We start from the raw sequence: 19,158 nt of genomic DNA, 5'->3' as shown, positions 1-19,158 counted from the left end.
TATGAAGTATATAATAAAATATAATATTTATGGGCAAAATAATATGACTTGCTTCTCAAAATAGTTTGTTTATTTGTTTTCATTTTACTTCAAAGGCTGTGAGAGAGGACAGACAGGTGGAGAGATTTTACATCTGCTAGTTCACTTCCCAAATACCTGCCACAGCCAGAGCTAGGCTAGACTTAAATCAGGAGCCTGGAATTCCATTTGGGTCTCCCATGTGGATAGCAGGGATCCTAGTATTTGAGCCATTGGCTGGTGCCTCCTAGGGTGTGCTTAGCAAGAAGCCAAACCAGGCACTCTGACATGGGATGCCTGCATCCCAAGTGGCAATTTAACCACCGCTCCACACCCTTGTCCTTATCTGTTTTAATATGATCCAGGAGACAGAATCCCAGAGGAGAAAACCGAACAGGAATGAGGAGACGCTGACACACTGCTGAGGATCAGTGATGGTGCGTGTGGATTCACTGCATCAAGAATTTCTGCTTTGAGGAATGTCTGGAAATGTCCTTACGAAAAAGTAACGGGGGGCTGGTGCTGTGGCATAGCGAGTAAAGCCACTGCCTGCAGTGCCGGCATCCCATATGGACACCGGTTTGAGTCCTGGCTGCTCCACTTCCGATCCAGCTCTCTGCTATGGCCTGGGAAAGCAGTAGAAGATGGCCCAAGTCCTTGGGCTCCTGCACCCACGTGGGAGACTTGGAAGAAGCTCCTGGCTCCTAGCTTCAGATTGGCACAGCTCCAGCTGTTGCGACCAACTGGAGAGTGAACCAGCAGATAGAAGACCTCTCTCTGCCTCTCCTTCTCTCTCTATGTAACTCTTTCAAACAAAATAAATAATTCAAAAAAAAAAAAAAAAGGTAATAGAAGTGGTAAGGTAAGGGCTTTATCAGGTACAGGTGGACCACTGTGGAGGGTCAGGAGGGGATGACTGCAAAATCCTGAAATGAAGTACTGACAACACACACAGCACATCAATTCTATGAATGAAAAAAACCATGTTGCTGATGGAAAGGAAGAGGGAGGAGTTTTATTTTAAGCACTTCTGTTACTTTCTTACAGAGATGATGCATTATTCTAGTAATAAAGACTTTTTAAAAAGCTAAGTAATGAATTTTGCCTCCATAATACACAATCTTTGCCAGTCTCACATAAAAATTTTAAAAAATCTTACCTGAGAAATGTTCTTGGAGGCCATCGTTTGTAAAAGTGCCCTCAAGGCACTACTTACGGCTTCTAGGAAGTCAGCATGCTTGGCAAAATCTAAAACACAAGGAGTTACCACAAAACAGAAACATGAAATCTAAGATTTCTCCTGCTTCATGACAAGCTGTTTCGCAGAAAAAGAATCAAGAGAATCAAAACATGCTAAATGTCAGCATATGCTATTGATAAAAACCTTTCGTACTTGTGCCCAACTGTCTCCTAGCCCCCCGTATCTCGTGTATGAAGACCACAGCGGCAGGGGTCTCGGCAGGGCAATGCGCCTAGACTTCAGACACAGTTTCCACTTGACGCATGCTTTAGCATGTGACAACACTGAGCTGGCTCTAGAGGGAATTCAGCCTTTCGCAGAGCTCCACCACGGTGCTGGGCAGGCCTACTGCCTCCATCATGGTGCTGGGCAGTCATCCATCTCCTAAGTTAGTGTTTCCTTGTCAGTCCCAAGTCCAAGAACAGTTGCGTGTGGAGGGCTGGGCCATGCTGCCTCTCTGTGCTTCTCACTGACCAATTTTCCCTTCTCACGCTTATACATCTTCATTCTTCTCTGACCTTTCTTTCCAACTGGACAAACTGAACAGCAGCAATAAACAACTACGCCAATACAGCCACACCTAAGGATTATGGTCATTCAGGTGTGTAGGCTCCCTAACCCTTTTTACTGGGAGGGAAAGCAATTTCCTTGGTGTGCAGGAGCATACATTCCAAAAATAGCCATAGCCATCTGCCGAGTCCTGTAGGATCTAGAACCCTGCCACTTCCCATGAAGCTGTGGAGTCTATTTCTCTACTCTGTGAATCTAGGTGGGACTTTTGTGACTTCTTCAACCAGTCAAACACAGGAAGTGACTGACAGGAGGGGTCAGGAAAGGCAGCAGGACTTCCACCCGACTTGTGTGTGCTCTCTTTTTTTGGAATCTAGCCATTACGTTACGAGGAAGCAGAGTCACTTGTGGGTGCTGTGCCCGACAACCTCAGGGCTGTCAAACATGCCAGCAGGCACAATTCAGATGACCCCAGCTCCTGGCCTCTTTTGTTTTTAAAATTTATTTTATTTATTTTAAAGAGTTACAGAGAGAGGGAGAGACAGAGAGAAAGGTCTTCCATCCACTGGTTCACTCCGCAAACAGCTGCAACAGCTGGAGCTGAGCTGATCCGAAGCCAGGAGCTTCAACTGGGTCTCCCATGTGGGTGCAGGGGCCCAAAGACTTGTATGATCTCTCTGCTGCTTTCCCAGGCACGTTAGCAGGGAGCTGAATCAGAAGTGGAGCAGCCAGGACTCGAACCAGAGCCAACGTGGGATGTTGGTGCTGCAGGCTGGGGCTTTAACCTGCTGAGCCACAGCGCAGGCCCTGGATGTTGAGTAGCATCCCTGGTCTCTACCCTCCTAGTGCCAGCAGCGACCTCCAATTTGCAACAACCTAAAATGCCTCCACTGAATCCAGCAAATATCCCTGGGGAAAACAAACATCTCCACTGCACCCTGTCCGAACTCCTGACCCAGGGAATCCGTGGGAAATAATAAATAGATAATGATTGTTGTTGTTTTGAGCCACAATTTATTAAACAGCAACAGTTATCTTGGCTTCCTGCCCTGACTTGTTGTGGAAGGACACTGGAGTAGGTCTGTTTTAATTTTATTTAGAAAGAAGAGAAACAGAGAGAAACAGAGAGATTGTCTATCCACTGGCTTGCTTCTCAAATGCTCCCAATATCAAGGGCTGGGCGAGGCTGAAGCCAGGAGTCCAGCACTCAGTCTGAGTCTCTTATGTGGGTAGTAAGGATTCAGATATTTGATCCATCATCTGCTGCCTCCAAGGATGCACAATAGGAAGCTGGACTCAGAGTGGAGCTGGGACTCATCCAGGCACTCTGTTACGGGACGCAGGGATCCCATACAGCATCCTAACCTCTGCGCCCAAAGCCTGTACACTGTATTGGCTTTGATCCCTTCTTTTTAGATTGCTTGGTGCAAGAGGGGCAGCTTCTGCACAAACCTAATTAAGGCTCATACTTTTTGGCTTTCTCATTTTCAGATATACGTGTATATTATACATCAAAGCAAAGTTTCCCTGTATTTGCCACAAAACAGGTAAGACGTCTTTAGGATCAGGCAGACCTGGGATGGAATCCTGCATCTGACATTATCCCATCTCATTTAATTTTTTTTTATAAGTTTTATTTACTTATTTGAAAGGCAGAGTGACAGAGAGAGGGAAATACAAATGATCTTCATTTGCTGGTTTATTCCCCAAATGCTCACAACAGCTGGAACTGGGCCAGGTCAAAGCCAGGAGCAAGGAACTGAATCCATGTCTCCCATGTGGGTAGCAGAACCCAAGTACTTAAGTGATCACTTGTGGCCTGCCATGTACATCAGCAGGAGTCTGGAATGCAAGTCAAGGCAGGACTCAATCTCAGGGACTCAAATATGAGACACGGGCAACCTAAGCAGCAGCTTAACACACTGCACCACAATGCTCCCAACTCCTAAATTCATTTTAGTCTCTGCTATAATATTAACTCCTCAAAGAGGTCTTTCTATTCTAACTTAACATAGCATCTCAAAACATTTTTTCTTTTCTTTTAAAAAGTGCTTTTTAAAAGTTAAACTGCCACCTCAAATGCTAGCATCCCACACGAGCGCCAGTTCGAGCTTCGGCTACTCTACTTCTAATCCACCTCCCTGCTAATGTGCCTGGGAAAGCAATGGCCCAAGTCCTTGGGCCACTGCACCCATGTGGGAGACCTGACTCTTGGTTTTGGCCTGGCCCAGCCCGGGCTATTGTAGCCATTTAGGGAGTGGATCAGTGGATGAAAGCATGCGTGCGCACGCTCTCTCTCCAAATCTCTCCTTCTCTCTCTGTAACTCTGCCTTTCAAATAAATACAATAAATCCTGAAAAAAAGTCTTCTGACATTTAATTTTATTTGAGAGGCTGACAGAGCAAGAGAGCCATCCACTGGCTCACTGCCCAAATGCTGGCAACAGCAGGGGCTGGGCTAGAGCCAAAACTAGGAGACAGGAATACAATCTAGTTCTTGCACGTGGGTGGCACAAATCCAATCACCTGCTGCCTTTCAGAGTCTGCATTAGCAAGAAGCTGGAATCAGGAACTGGAGCCAGAAATGAAACCAGGCACTGCGATGTGGGAATCTTTTTTTTTTTTTTTTTTTTGACAGGCAGAGTGGACAGTGAGAGAGAGAGAGAGACAGAGAGAAAGGTCTTCCTTTTGCCGTTGGTTCACCCTCCAATGGCCACCGCGGTAGCGCGCTGCGGCCGGCGCACCACGCTGATCCGAAGCCAGGAGCCAGGTGCTTCTCCTGGTCTCCCATGGGGTACAGGGCCCAAGCACTTGGGCCATCCTCCACTGCACTCCCGGGCCACAGCAGAGAACTGGCCTGGAAGAGGGGCAACCGGGACAGGATCGGTGCCCTGACTGGGACTAGAACCCGGTGTGCCGGCGCCGCAAGACAGAGGATTAGCCTAGTGAGCCGCGGCGCCGGCCGGGGATGTGGGCATCTTAATTGCTAGGGTAAACACCTGATCTCTGGGGCTGGCGCTGGGATGTAGCAGGTAAAGCCACTGCTTGCAGCTCTGGCATCCCATATGGGCATCAGTTTGAGTCCCTATTGCTCCACTTCCAATTCAACTCCCTGCTAGTGTGCCTGGGAAAGCAGTGGAAGATGGCCCAAGTCCTTGGACTCCTGCACCTGTGTGGAATATCCAGAAGAAGCTCCTGGCTCCTGGCTTTGGATTGGCACAGCTCCAGCCATTGCGGCCAGTTGGTGAATGAACCAGTAGATGGGAGACCTCTCTCTTTGTCTCTCCCTCTATCTCTCTCCTTACTAATAAATAAATCTTAAAAACAAAACAAAAAATCCTGCTTCCTGTATTTTTTCTTCATAGTCAAAACAGTGTAAACTATTTACTTCCATTAGAATGCAAGCTCCGTGAACACAGTGACCCTGCCTATTGGATTCACACCTGCATCCCTAGGATCTGGAACAGCATGTGATATGAAGTGATGCCCGATAAATAGGTGCTGAAAGAATGAACGACTTTGAAGACGTTCTTTGACCTCTTTACATCTCAATCTCTGCATGAGGAAGATGGGGTAAAAAATGCCTTTTATAAACCTGGTAATTAACAAACACTCACAAACTGGTGTGAAGGGCTGACCTTGTGGAACAGTGGGTTGAGCTACTGTCCCATAGAGGAGCACTGATTTGAGTCCCAGCTGCTTTGCTTCTGAGTTAACTCCTTGCTAATGCACCTGGGAAAGCACCAAAAGCCAGCCCAAGAACATGGGTCTCTACCATCCCCATGGGAGTCTGGATGGAGTTCCTGGCTCTTGGCTTTGACACAGCGCAGCCCCAGTTACTCCAGTTATTTGGGGAGTGACTCAGCAGATGCAGCTTTCTCTCTATCATTCTGTCTTCCAAATAATTAAAACAAATCTTTTTTAAAAATCAGTGTGAAGTGGGGCCAGCGCTGTGGTGCAGCAGGTTAATGCCTTGGCCTGAAGCGCCGGCATCCCATATGGGTGCTGGTTTGAGACCTGGCTGCTCCACTTCCAATCCAGCTCTCTGCTATGGCCTGGGAAAGCAGTAGAAGATGGCCCAAGTCCTTGGCCCCCTGCACCCATGTGGGAGACCCAGAAGAAGCTCCTGGCTCCTGGTTTCGGAATGGCACAGCTCCAGCCGTTGCGGCCAACTGGGGAGTGAATCAACGGATGAAAGACCTCTTTCTCTCTTCTCTGCCTCTCCTCTCTCTGTGTAACCCTAAGTTTCAAGTAAACACATAAATCTTTAAAAAAAAAATTGGTGTGAAGTAATTATTATTAACCTTCAAAAAGTTACCACTGTGGGCTGGCACTGTGGTGCAGCTGATTAAGCCGCTGTCTGCAGTGCCAGCATCCCATATGGGTGCCAGTTCGAGTCCCCGCTGCTCCACCTCAGATTCAACTCCTTGCTAATGTGCCTGGGACAGCAGTAGGGAATGGCCTAAGTGCTTGGACCTTTGCACCCAGGTAGAGACCAGGAAGAAGCTCCTGGATCCTGGCTTCAACTTAGTCCAGTCCTACCTGTTGCAGCCATTTGGGGAGTAAACCAGCGATGGAAGATGGGTTTCTCTCTCTCTCTGTGTCTCTACCCCTCTCTCTGTAATTCTGACTTACACATAAATAAAATAAATCTAAAAAAAAGTTATCGCTTTGGCTCTGAAATGTGGTATTTGGTTAAAGCTCTAAATGTAGTCCAAAAATTCACAAATTACACATAAAACTTGATTAAGCCAACTATGTTCCTAAATCTGCATGTGAAATATATGAAGCTTGTATAATGTAAATAAATCTAAAAATAAATAAATAAAAGATAATGCTAAAAAAAAATTAAGCCACATTATATTAGAAAGAATGAACTCAATACCAACAAAACATATGTCAGAGCTGTTTTCTGTCCTTCATTCTTAGGAATCAACCATTGCCTGAGGTTCTCATTATGTGCCAGATATTCCCCAAAGGCAAAAAATTGGGCAATTTTTACTTTTTACTTAGTTCACATTTCTGATCAGTTATACCAATTTTGGAAAGGACTCCAAACCACTGTGCCTTTTTGCCAAACTCTCAGCAAAAGGTCAATGGATATGGTATTGTCAAAGAAACTAAATAAATGTCAAAAGAACTACACAGTCGGTGCTGCAGCTCAACAGGCTAATCCTCCGCCTAGCGGCGCCAGCACACAGGGTTCTAGTCCCAGTCAGGGCGCCCGATTCTGTCCCAGTTGCCCCTCTTCCAGGCCAGCTCTCTGCTGTGGCCCGGGAGTGCAGTGGAGGATGGCCCAAGTGCTTGGGCCCTGTACCCCATGGGAGACCAGGAGAAGCACCTGGCTCCTGCCTTCGGATCAGTGCGGTGCGCCAGCCGCAGCGTGCCAGCCGCGGTGGCCATTGGAGGGTGAACCAACGGCAAAGGAAGACCTTTCTCTCTGTCTCTCTCTCTCACTGTCCACTCTGCCTGTAACAAAAAAAAAAAAAAGAGCTACACAATGGAGGAGGTGCCAATGTCCCCCCCCCCCCCCCCCCCCCAATTCTGACAGCAGAAGGGTTGTAACAGGCCTGGCACAGGGGACATCAAGGAGATCACATTTCGGTGACTTCTGCATGTTTATTTTCAGTATTCTGATAGGGAACGGGAAATATATCCCAGAATGGAACACTACCATCAGAACTGCAACAAAAAAGACCTTTCTAATTTCTAAACACTGGAGAAATGCAGACTCATACATAATTTAAAAACTTGGAGCAAAACAACAGACGTGCTCAATTTGAAAATATAACATTGCTCAAAAGCTGATGTCTGGAAAACCAATAGTCTTTGATGGAGACAAAGATAAAAGCATTTGGAATGCACATAAAACTGGATTAAGCCAACAAAGAGAGTCTGCTGAAACTTTCTCCTGTGATCCCTGATGTAACAGCGGACGTATGAACACGGCATCTTCAAAGTTTGTAGAAGCGAGTATTTCTGAGCTGGAGCTGCTCCGCTTCCACTCCAGCTCTCCGCAGTACACCTTGGAAAGCAGTGGAAGATGGCTCAAATGCTTGGGCCCCTACAGCCCACATGGGAGACCCAGAAGGAGTTCCAAGTTCCTGGTTTCAGCCCTGGCCATTGCAGCCACTTGGGGAATGAATCAGTAGGTTGACTTCTTTTTGTATGTCTCCCTGTGTTTCCCAATAAACTCTGCCTTTCAAATAAATCAATCTTTTAAAAAAGGTTGGGGGAGGCAGCTGGCACTGTGGTGTAGTAGTTAGGCCTCCACTTGCAGCACCAGCATCCCATGTGGGTGCCAGTTCCAGTCCCAGTTGCTCCATTTCCAATCCAGCTCCCTGCTAATGGCTTGGGAAAAGCAGTAGAGGGATGGCTCAAGTGCTTGTGCCACCACAACCCTGTGGGAGATCTGGAGAAAGCTCCTGGCTTCAGATCAGCCAGCCCAGCCCCAGCTGTTGTGGCCATTTGGGGAGTGAATCCGTGGACGGACGACCTCTCTCTCCTGGTTTACTCCCCAAATAGCTGCAAGGGCCGAAGCTGGGCTGATCCAAAGCCAGGAGCCAGGAGCTTATTCTGGGTCTCTCACATGCGCGCAGGGGCCCAAGAATTTGGGCCATCTTCTACTGCTTTCCAAGGCCACAGCAGAGAGCTGGATCGGAAGTGGAGCAGCTGGGACTCAAACCCGTGCCCAGATGGGATGCTGGCATTGCAGGCAGTGGCCTGACATGCTACACCACATCGCCAGCCACACGAGGTAAATTTTTTTAAAAGATTTATTTATTTATTTTAAAGGCAGACAGAAACAGATTGACTTTCTACACATTGGTTCACTCCCCAGATGACTGCAATAGCCACATCTGGGCCAAGCTGAAGCCAGGAGTCAGGAACTCCATCCTAGTCTCCCACATGGGTAGCAAGGGGCCCAAGTACTTGGGCCATCTCCACTCCCTTCCCAGGCACATTAGCAGGGAGCTGGATCTGAAGCAAAGCAGGCAGGACTTGAAACAGCGATCTGATATAATAATATAGGATGCTGGTGTTACAGCAGCAGCCTCATCTGCAGCAACACAACACTGGCCCTCACCAGCATTATCTTTTTTTTTTTTTTTCCTCCCTTTTTAAAGATTTATTTATTTAGGGGCCGGCGCTGTGGAACAGCGGGTTAATGCCCTGGCCTGAAGCGCCGGCATCCATATGGACACCGGTTCGAGACCTGGATGCTCCACTTCTGATCCAGCTCTCTGCTATGGCCTGGGAAAGCAGTAGAAGATGGCCCAGTCTCTTGGGTCCCTGCACCCGGAAGAAGCACCTGGCTCCTGGCTTCAGATCGGCGTAGCTCTGGCCGTCGCACCCAACTGGGGAGTAAACCATCGGATGGAAGACCTCTCTCTCTTCTCTCTGTGTAACTCTTTCAAATAAAATACATAATTCTCTTAAAAATTAATTTATTTGAAAGTCAGAGATAAATCTATCTTCCATCCAATGGTTTACTCTCCAGATGGCTACAACAGCCAGGTCTGGGTCGGGTTGAACCAAAGAGCCAGGAGTATCATTTGGGTTTCCCAGGCAGGTGCTAGGGGCCCAATCACACAGCTTTTCCCAGGCCATTAGCAAGGAGTTGGATTGAAGTGGAGAAGCCAGGACATGAACCAGTGCCCACAGGGGACACCAACGTCATAGGCAGCAGCTTTATGTGCTATACTACCATGCCATCCACAAGCACTATCTTTTAATTCCATTTTTTTTTGGTAAGTTTTGAGATGGCTAATTTCTCAACTCTCAGATCACTGATAGGCACACTCACTGATCAAAAACTGTGGTTCTTTGGAGACAGCATTGTGGTATAGCAGGTTAAGCCACTGCCTGTACTGCTGGCACCTCATATGGGCACCGGTTTGAGTCCTGGCTGCTCCCCTTCTGATCCAGCTCCCTGCTAATGTGTCTGGGAAAGCAGCGGAAGATGGCCCAAGTGTTTGGGCCCCTGCACCAACGTGGGAGACCTGGAAGAAGCTTAGGGCTCCTGGCTTCAGTCTTGGCCAGACCTGGCTGTTGGAGACATTTGGAGAGTGAATCAGCAGATGGAGGATCTCTAACTGCCTTTCAAATTTATTTGGAAGTCGGAGTTACACAGAGAGAGATGGAGAGGCAGACAGATCTTCCATCCACTGGTTGACTCCCCAGTTGGCCGCAACAGCTGGAGCTGTGCCGATCCAAAGCCAGGAGCTTCCTCCGAGTCTCCCATGTGGGTGCAGGGGCCCAAGGACTTGGGCCATCTTTTACTACTTTCCCAGACACATTAGCAGGGAGCTGAATTGGAAGTGGAGCAGCCGGGACTCAAACTGGTGCCTATATGGATGCTGGCACTGCAGGCAAGCGGCTTCACCAGCTACGCCACAGCACCAGCCCCATAAATAAACCTTAAAAACAAACCGTGGTTCTGGCACCTGGACAGAAGCCAGGAAGTAGAAGTGCCCAAGTGAGGGGCCCAATTCAGGCTTCAGCAGCTGACCAGGGCCAGACAGATCAAGGTCAGAACTCAAGGGTCCTGTATATTCTCAGTTCCTGCTCTCAGCTCGGTCCCTTTCTTCCTGCCTCCCTCCAGCTCAGTGTCCCCACATGAGGGCCCCTCTCCCTTCTGGCCACAGCTCAGATGTCACAAGCTGGGAAGAGTATGACAGGGTTAACTCAGCCTTCACCTCAGGAGGTGACGCTCCAGTTCCCCTCAACAGCACTGGAAGCCTGGCTGGAGGTAGACACCCCAACGGGAAGGTTGGGGGACTGACTGCCCCTAAACAATGACAGTAGGTGAGCACGCACCCGCGTGTTGATGCATCCTCACATACACAGAAAGCATACTAAATTTCATGATTATTTAAAATTACGTTTTGGCATTAAAATGTAAACAAGTTGGATAGGGCTGTATGATCCTCAGTCATTTCCCTCTCAAACACAGTGACACAGGAAAGCCATTAACCCCATCCTCCCCATCAAATTCTCCAGTCACAGGCCACACTTTGTAGAACTCGGACTATGTTACTCAATATATCCTAATGTTTCGGACTGTATTGGAAGATCACCTCTAAATACTGGATCAGCAATTATCCTTTATCAAAATTTCCTTCTTGTAAGAAAATTTACTGTTAACCTAAAATAAGCAACAGCTGTAGTACTTTTTGATATATGCTTCCTGTCTCACTTTTTCCGAATGCCAGTGTCAGGCACAAAGGCCACACACAGGATACGAGGAAGGGTCCTGATCAATGGGGACAGTCCAGGAGCATTTTAATACCCTTCTTTCTCTGTAACAACTTTTCTCCTATCATTTGCAAAGCAAGCCTAATGCATGTGGAAGGTCCATTCAAATTACAAATCCCTGGAGGCAAGAGAGTCCACACCATCAGATGAATGAATTTAAGACTGCTGGTGGGGGCTGGCGCTGTGGCTTGGTAGGTTAATCTTCTGCCTGTGGTGCCGACATTCCATATGGGCAGCAGTTCGAGTCCCGGCTTCTCCAATTCTGATCCCGCTCCCTGCTTATGTGCCTGGGAAAGCAGTGGAAGATGGCCCAAGTGCTTGGACCCCTGCATCCGCATGGGAGACCCAGAAGAAGCTCCTGGTTCCTGGCTTTGAATCTAGCTCTGGTTGCTGTGGCTGTTTGGAGAGTGAACCAGCAGACAAAAGACTGTCTCTCCCTCTCTCTGTAACTCTGTCTCTCAAATAAATAAATCTTAAAGACAAACAAACAAAACACCCTGCTGTTCTAACAGCATCTTGTCCCCTGGGTATCCTTGGTACCTATAAAAATAACATCATGGCTCTCAGGACACAGGAATGTGCTCTTAATCTTGCAGCTTGTCACATTTCTGGATTTAACAGAAAAGATTATGTCAAAAACAGCCACGAAACTGAAATCAATTTAAAATCAAAACAGTTGGTTACATTTTCCCACAATTCAAAACTACCCAGTATTTCTCTGGTGCTCAGTGTGGCATGACCTTTCTGGGGTCTTTAATGAATGTGCAAACCTCAGGGCCCACACACAGGCAGCTGAATGGGGGAAAGAGACCCAAGTGTTTTCCCTGTAGTACAGGCACACAGCATGTGCATTAATTTCAAGTGAAATAAACGCTTCCCACTGCTGGCTGTGGACAGACAGGGCTGAAGTACCTTGATTAGACTTACAGAGAAACAGCTCAGAAGCAAGAGATGGCAACTTGTAAAGAACTTGGGCTGACAGCGATAACTCATGGCTGGGCAGGTGCTGGAGGCAGTAAGTCACGTGGCAGGCCCTGCTCCCTGGGGGTGCTGGCTGTGGACTCCCTGACTTGGCTCTGCTCCCTGCCTCCGCCCAGGAGTGGGAGGATGGAAGTGGGGATGAGCAATAGCAGCTCTCCCCTGCCCTACCCTATGGACACCTTGCTGGGCTGATGGGAGCCAGAGGCCAGATGTAGGGGAAAGCTCCTGTGTCCCCTATCATGCAGATTTCTTCCAGGTTTCTAAGAAGACTGGGAGAGAAACCCGAAACTGCAGTTGTCCACTGGCCAGCTCAGTCTAGAGCAGCCACCTGAGTACTCTTGTGCTTGTCCAGTCCTGTCCTAGGATGCAATGAGGCCAGCGCTGCTCCTATCCTGACCATGTCCTCTCTTAGGCACGGCTTTCATGTGACCATCCTAGCCAATGAACACACACACAGCCTGGGGCGCCTGGAAACACCTCTGAACTGACCAGTGCAGATAGGGCAGGAGAGGCAGGTCAACAGCCAAATACAGGTTTCTGAACACTTATTTACTGAGTTTAAAAAAAAATCTAGAACTTATAAAACATGCACCACTGAACACACAGAACCTTTTAGGAACTTGATAGAACACAGAAGAGACATCTAAAGAAATAAGGACCAACTCTTGAATGTTTATACAGAAATTTATACTTGTCTTTAGTTAACAGTGACAATTTTAGAACCTCTAAGAGTTTAGTTCTTAGATTTAATGTTGTGTCTGAGAAGGATAAATGTTAAACAGTTAGCAAAGATACATATGGATACTCCTGATACAGTGTATATGACACTAGAGTTACCTTATTTGCTCATGAGGTTCTAAAGTCAATGGAGAAAGCAAACTTTTCAAAGACACTCCATCCGAACTGCTGACAGAGAGCAGATTCTCATAGTCAGTCTCACTCCAGGAATACGTGCAGAGTAACGGAGAACTTTCCTTTACTATACAAGATATTTCTTTCTCTTCTCTTTCAGTCTCTATCTTAAATATTTATTTTTGTTTTGTTTTGTGTTTTTTTTTTTTCTTTTCTTTTTTTGATAGGCAGAGTGGATACTGAGAGAGAGAAAGACAGAGAGAAAGGTCTTCCTTTTTGCCGTTGGTTCACCCTCCAATGGCCGCTGTGGCCGGCGCATCTCGCTGATCCGAAGCCAGGAGCCAGGTGCTTCTCCTGGTCTCCCATGCGGGTGCAGGGCCCAAGCACTTGGGCCATCCTCCACTGCCTTCCCGGGCCATAGCAGAGAGCTGGCCTGGAAGAGGGACAACCGGGACAGAATCCGGCGCCCCAACCGGGACTCGAACCCGGTGTGCCGGCGCCGCAAGGCGGAGGATTAGCCTGTTGAGCCACGGCGCCGGCCCAAATATTTATATTTTTGAGAGACAGAAAGAGACAGGGAGCTTCCACCTGCTGACTCACTCCCCAAGGGCCTCTAATAGCTAGACACAGGCTAGGCTGAAACCGAAGGCTGGGATCTGAATCCTGATCACCCACACTGGGAAGGAACCTAAGTACTTGAGCCACTACAACTGCCTCCCCCTATCACCAGGAAGCTGGAATGGACAGTAGAGCCAGGACTCAACCATCAGCATTCTGATAAGAGACGTTAAGTGTCCCAACTCAGAATCTTAACTTCTAGGCCAAATGCTCACCCTCACTTTCTGTTGTTTTCGGTTTGAGTGCCCTTAATTTAATTCAATCAGGTTAAATGGTATTCTACCATATGATTTATGAAAATATGTTAGAAGAACATGCATCAAATCCTGTAGAGCCAGATCACTTAAAAAGAACGGCAGGGCAGGTGTTGTGGCGTAGTGCACACCCATATGGGTGCCAGTTCATGTCCCAGCTGCTCCACTTACAATTCAGCTCCCTGATAATGGCCTGGGAAAGCAGCAAAAGATGGCCCAAGTCAGGCCGGCACCATGGCTCAACAGGCTAATCCTCCGCCTAGCAGCGCCGGCAAACCGTGTTCTAGTCCCGATCGGGGTGCTGGATTCTGTCCCGGATGCCCCTCTTCCAGGCCAACTCTCTGCTATGGCCCGGGAGTGCAGTGGAGGATGGCCCAAGGTTTGGGCCCTGCACCCGCATGGGAGACCAGGAGGAAGCACCTGGCTCCTGCCTTCGGATCAGCACGGTGCGCCGGCCGCAGCGCACCAGCCGCAGCGGCCATTGGAGGGTGAACCAATGGCAAAGGAAGACCTTTCTCTCTCTCTCTCTGTCCACTCTGCCTGTCAAAAAAAAAAAAAAAAAGATGGCCCAAGTCCTTGGGCCCCTGCCACCCATGTAGAAGACCCAGATGAATCTCCTGGCACCTGGCTTTGGCTTGGCCCCGTCCTAGGCATTGTGGCCATTTGAGGGAGTGAACCAGTGGATGGGAGATAGCTCTGTCTCTAACATTTTTTTTTAAAGATCGATTTATTAAAAAATCAGAGTTAGAGAGAGAATAATGTGTTCCATTTGTTGGTTCACTCCCCAAATGGCAGCAACAGCTGGGCCTGGCCAGGCTGAAGCCAGAAGTTAGGAGCTTCTTCCAGATCTCCCAGATGGGTGGCAGGGGACCAAACACTTGGGTCAAACTCCGATGCTTTTCCAAGCACATCAGCAGGCAGCTGGATCAGAAGTGGAGCAGCTGGGTCTCAAACTGGTACCCAATGGGATGCCGGTGTTGCAGGCTGCAGCTTTATCTGCTACGCCACAATACCAAGCCCAATAACGTATTTCTCTTAAGTGTTTTGTGTGCAAGTAAAATTAATCTGTGTCAGAGACTTGTGACTTTCAAGGGATTTGGCTCCTACCATGTGACGGTAGTTGAAGGAAGATACACATAAGACAAAAGCAAGGGGTAAAATTGTGAGGCATCCTGCTACGTTCCTTACAGACAGATACACAAACACACACACACCCCACACCTCTCACACCCAGAGAGTCTTTCTGGAAGAACACACACAGAACTAGTACAACAGTGATTTGACTTTAGGAAAGGAACTTTTCAGTTTATGTCCTCTAATATAACTTGAATTTTGTATTACATATTTGTATTACCCAAATTTAAAATTCTTGCAATTAAAAAAGAAAATAAAAAATAGAGAACTAAGAAACATCTGAATGAAGACTTTATGATATTTATGATTCAGCCCTGATTGGCCTGACATAACTGGACACAATTTTAATTAAAAAAAAAAAAAAAAAAAAAAAAAAGCTCTTCTGGCATATCTGTTTTGTTATTTGAAAGGCAGAGAGACAGATAATAGATATCTCCCACCCACCAGTATGCTTGTTAAATGCTTGCAACAGCCATGACTGGGCCGGGCTGAAGCCAGGAACTCAACTTGGATCTTCCATGTGGGTGACAGGAAGCTAACTACTTAAGCCATCATCTGCTGCCTCCCAAGAAACTGGAATTGGGAGCAGAGATGAGACTCCAACCCAAGTTGGATACAGGATACACAGGAATACAGTGCATTAACTACTGTGCTGAACACCTACCCTGCATACATTTTTTTGACTGTATCATTCACAACTATAAATACATAGGTACTTCGAAAAGCTGTGGAAGGGGCCAGCATTGTGGTACAGTGGGTTTAGCCACTGCCTGCAACACTGGCATCCATATGGGCACCAGTTTGAGTCCCAGCTGCTCCACTTCTGATCTAGCTCCCTGCTAATGCTCCTGGGAAAGCAGCAGAAGATGGCACTCCATCCATGTGGGAGACTTGGATAGAATTCTTGGCTCCTGGCTTTGGACTGGCCTTGCCTGGACTGTTGCAGCCATTTAGGGAGTTAAACAGTAGATGGAAGATCTCTTTTTCTGTCTCTCCCTCTCTCTGTAACTCTACCTTTCAAATAAATGAATAAATAAATCTTAAAATGGAATTAAAAATTTGTTTTGCTGCAAACAATTTTTAAATTCATGAATTTTTTTTCATATTATGCATTTTTTATGAACATTTAAGACTGCTCATATACAGGGGTCTCAAATTTTTTTCACCTAAATGAATCCATCTATTAAATCCTCTTTCCACAAACTTCTTGAAGCATCCTTATACATGGTTGTTAGTGTCTGGGAAAGGTTTCTGCAGACTGGATGACAATTGTTACCCAGTGGCAAAATCCAAGTTCCTGCCCTTCAGCGTGCTGCCCTGTCCTAACAGTCTTTTACAATAAAGCTCCAGCATTTACCTGGCTGAGCAAAAATCAGCTGTGACAGATGCTGTGCCAGCGTCTGAAGGGCTGGGGGTCCTCCCAGGTGGTCCACGTCCAGGAGCGACAGGAGACTCTGGAGACACACAAGGGCTCTCCACTGCACAGTGTTCATTCTGGAAGGGAAGTAAAAGAGCTCCCCATCAGAATTCAGTATTAACTTTATTTTTTTAAAGATTCTTTTATTGGAAAGGTAGAGTCACAGAAAGGCAGAGGCAGATGCAGAGAGAGATCATCCATCCGCTGGTCCACTCCCCAAATGGCTGTAATGGCCAGAGCTGGGCCCATCCGAAGCCAGGAGCCAGGAGCTTCTTCCAGGTCTCCCACATTGGTGCAGGGAGGGGCCCAAGAATTTGGGCCATCCTCTACTGCTTTCCCAGGCCATAGCAGAGAGCTGGATCACAAGTGCAGCAGCCAGGACTTGAATCAGCGCCCATATGGGATGCCATCATTGCAGGCGGTGGCTTTACCATTAAGCCCCAGTGCCGGCCCCCACCCCAGTATTAACTTTTAAGCTAAGCCTCAGGTTCTGACTGGGAACATCTGGAAGTACAAGGCGGTCCACAGCAGTTATCAAATAATCATACAGCAAGCTATTAGTCTACCAAGTGCTTGCGTACTCTAAGCCCCTGATGCACAACTCACTCATAAGTCAAGAGAGTGTGCTTTAGAAAAATTTCTATGCAAGGTAGCATCTTTAAGGTTATCTTTCATTGTAAAATATGACACACACATATATACCTCTGAGGATACCTTAAAAAGTTCACGGAAAATGGATTTAGAGATAGGTTTAGGTGCTGGCATTGCAGCTTAGGGCATTAAGTCGCTGATTCTGACACCACTTGACTCCTGGCTACTCCGTTTCTGACCCAGGTTTTTTTGGACCCTGCCACCCATGTGGGAGACCAGGATGTAGTTTCTGGCTCTTGGCTTTGGCCTGAGCCAGTCTGGCCATTGCAGTCATTTGGGGGAGTGAACCAGTGAATAGAAAATCTCTGTCTCTTTCTCTCTGTAGCTCTACCTTCAAATAAACGTCTTCTTTTTAAAAATGGGTGTATTTTGGTGTACAAAATTTTTAAAATCCATGCTTAGTTTTTTCATAATTTACATTTTCCCTGAACTTTTAAAAGACCTCTTTGCAAGTGTAACAAAAATAATTTATAGAGCAAGCACTCATGGAGCCGGATAAGAAATAAACACTGCTGAGACCTCACAGCTCTCGTATTCCTTTTATCCCTACTCCCTGATGCCTACAGGCAACCTCGACCCTAACCTGTATGGTACACCCTTCCTTCCCCTTCTGCGTAGGTCTACTACCTATGTACCCTGAACAAAACAGTTCTGTGCTGCCTGGCTGCAAACTCTAAATATGCAATCACAGTGGGTATATTCTTTTGTATGTTGCCTTTTCTGTTCAACACTGAGTTTCATCCAGGTTGTGAATAGTTCCAGTTCAGATTCTTTCCACTGCTGTATTGTTCTACTGTATGACTGTGGCAAAAGTTTTCTGTGCATTTTCTCTCTCAGGCACACCCTAGTTGCTTCTAGGCTGGGGCAACTGTGAAGCACACTACCACATTCTCATGCAGTATCCCACTGGCCGTGCACATGCTTCTCCGGGGACAGGACCCAGGGGCGTTCTCGTGCAGGTACCCCACTGGCCCATGCACACACTTTCCCAGGGTCGGGGTCCCTGGCTCTAGGGAGGCATTGCTATCTTCTTCTTCATGGCCTGTCATTTCACACGACAACATAACAACAGATGGTTTTGACAACAGAAAATTTCTTACTTTCTGATCAAAGGTTTCCACGAGGGGCTCCTGGAACATATGTCGACTGCAACGCTGTTGGGAAAGGCAGTTTTCTCAAAAACCTAGATCAAAAAAGGCAGCACCGAGTTATCGCCTTCAGCATGCTTTCCTTATGAAATGTCAGCACATTACTCATGAGTGAAATAGTTAGGTTTCACCAAGACAGAAGGCCTCCTCAGCCTATGTCTAGGACTGCTGGTTCTGTTTTGCGACCCAGATCTTACCATCACCTAAAACTGCAAGTGTGATTTTTTACACAGAGAACAAATAGCTGTCTTAAGCCCTTCCCATGTTCCATATCGAGCCTAGTACAGAGAGTACCTTCTTGGGGATGAGGTAGTTGGTGAGCGCGGTGTGAACTTCATGGGAGAGGCAGAGTGGAGACAGCAGCTGCCCATCACACTCACTGAAGGAACTTTCCATGAAGGCATCACTTTCGTCACTGCTAGAGAGCTCTTCTTCCCATTCGTCATCAGAGGGATCTGGGAAGAGGGCAAACCACACTGACCTTCAACATGGCTGAGACTCCCCAGGGAAGCGGCCCTCTAGACCCCAGGGGAAAATGTCCAAATGTAAAGTGGGGACAAACCTTCAGTGCAGCACATGTTGACAATAATTTCCAGGGCAGTCTGCTGAGCTGTCAGCAATGCTATGGTCTCTCTCAGCTCCTTGTCAGTGGGCTAAAACAAAAAGCAAACGGCTTTGTTTCAGAAAATGTGTGTGAATTTCTTTAAAGCCTACTGGAAGATGTTTCTGGTTGGAATGCATCACAGGGGGTGGGGAAGGTGGAAGAAAAGTCGTACACTGCTAGAAGCACAAACAAGTTTTCTACACTCTTGGCACAGTGCCACGTGCCGGTTAACTGGAGTGCCATCTATCTGCATGGCTATTCTCTAAGTGTTGCTTAGTTAGCTGCAGAGAACAGACAGATATTCAGGAATCCTGAACTGAATTCACCCTGAAACTTAACCCAAGGTATTAAGAAGCAGCTCAGCACACTAAGATTAAAACAAAAGTTCATTTTGGACACCAGGCACTTAAACACAATGAGCCTGCTTTTAGATGCTTAGCCATCCTCTTGGAAAGACCGCATTAGCCAACACTA

At 47.2% G+C, this 19,158-nt stretch overlaps 1 protein-coding gene across 2 annotated transcripts in view; it reads right to left on the bottom strand.

The window, feature by feature from the left end:
• HEATR3 (HEAT repeat containing 3) overlaps positions 1-19,158 on the bottom strand; it is a 53,711-nt gene that overhangs the window by 17,400 nt on the left and 17,153 nt on the right. For both annotated transcript variants that reach the window (XM_062176587.1, XM_062176588.1), the window contains 5 exons: positions 18,643-18,733; positions 18,375-18,535; positions 18,033-18,115; positions 16,222-16,358; positions 1,178-1,266 (listed from right to left, as the gene is read on the bottom strand). In XM_062176587.1, the coding sequence (XP_062032571.1) occupies positions 1,178-1,266; positions 16,222-16,358; positions 18,033-18,115; positions 18,375-18,535; positions 18,643-18,733 (561 nt within the window). The remainder of the gene's footprint in view (positions 1-1,177; positions 1,267-16,221; positions 16,359-18,032; positions 18,116-18,374; positions 18,536-18,642; positions 18,734-19,158) is intronic.

The sequence above is a fragment of the Lepus europaeus genome, chromosome 19 (genome assembly GCF_033115175.1).
Source record: "Lepus europaeus isolate LE1 chromosome 19, mLepTim1.pri, whole genome shotgun sequence".
NCBI lineage: Eukaryota > Metazoa > Chordata > Mammalia > Lagomorpha > Leporidae > Lepus > Lepus europaeus.
Note: the sequence above shows the minus strand (reverse complement) of the source record. Positions and strands in the feature narration are given on the sequence as shown.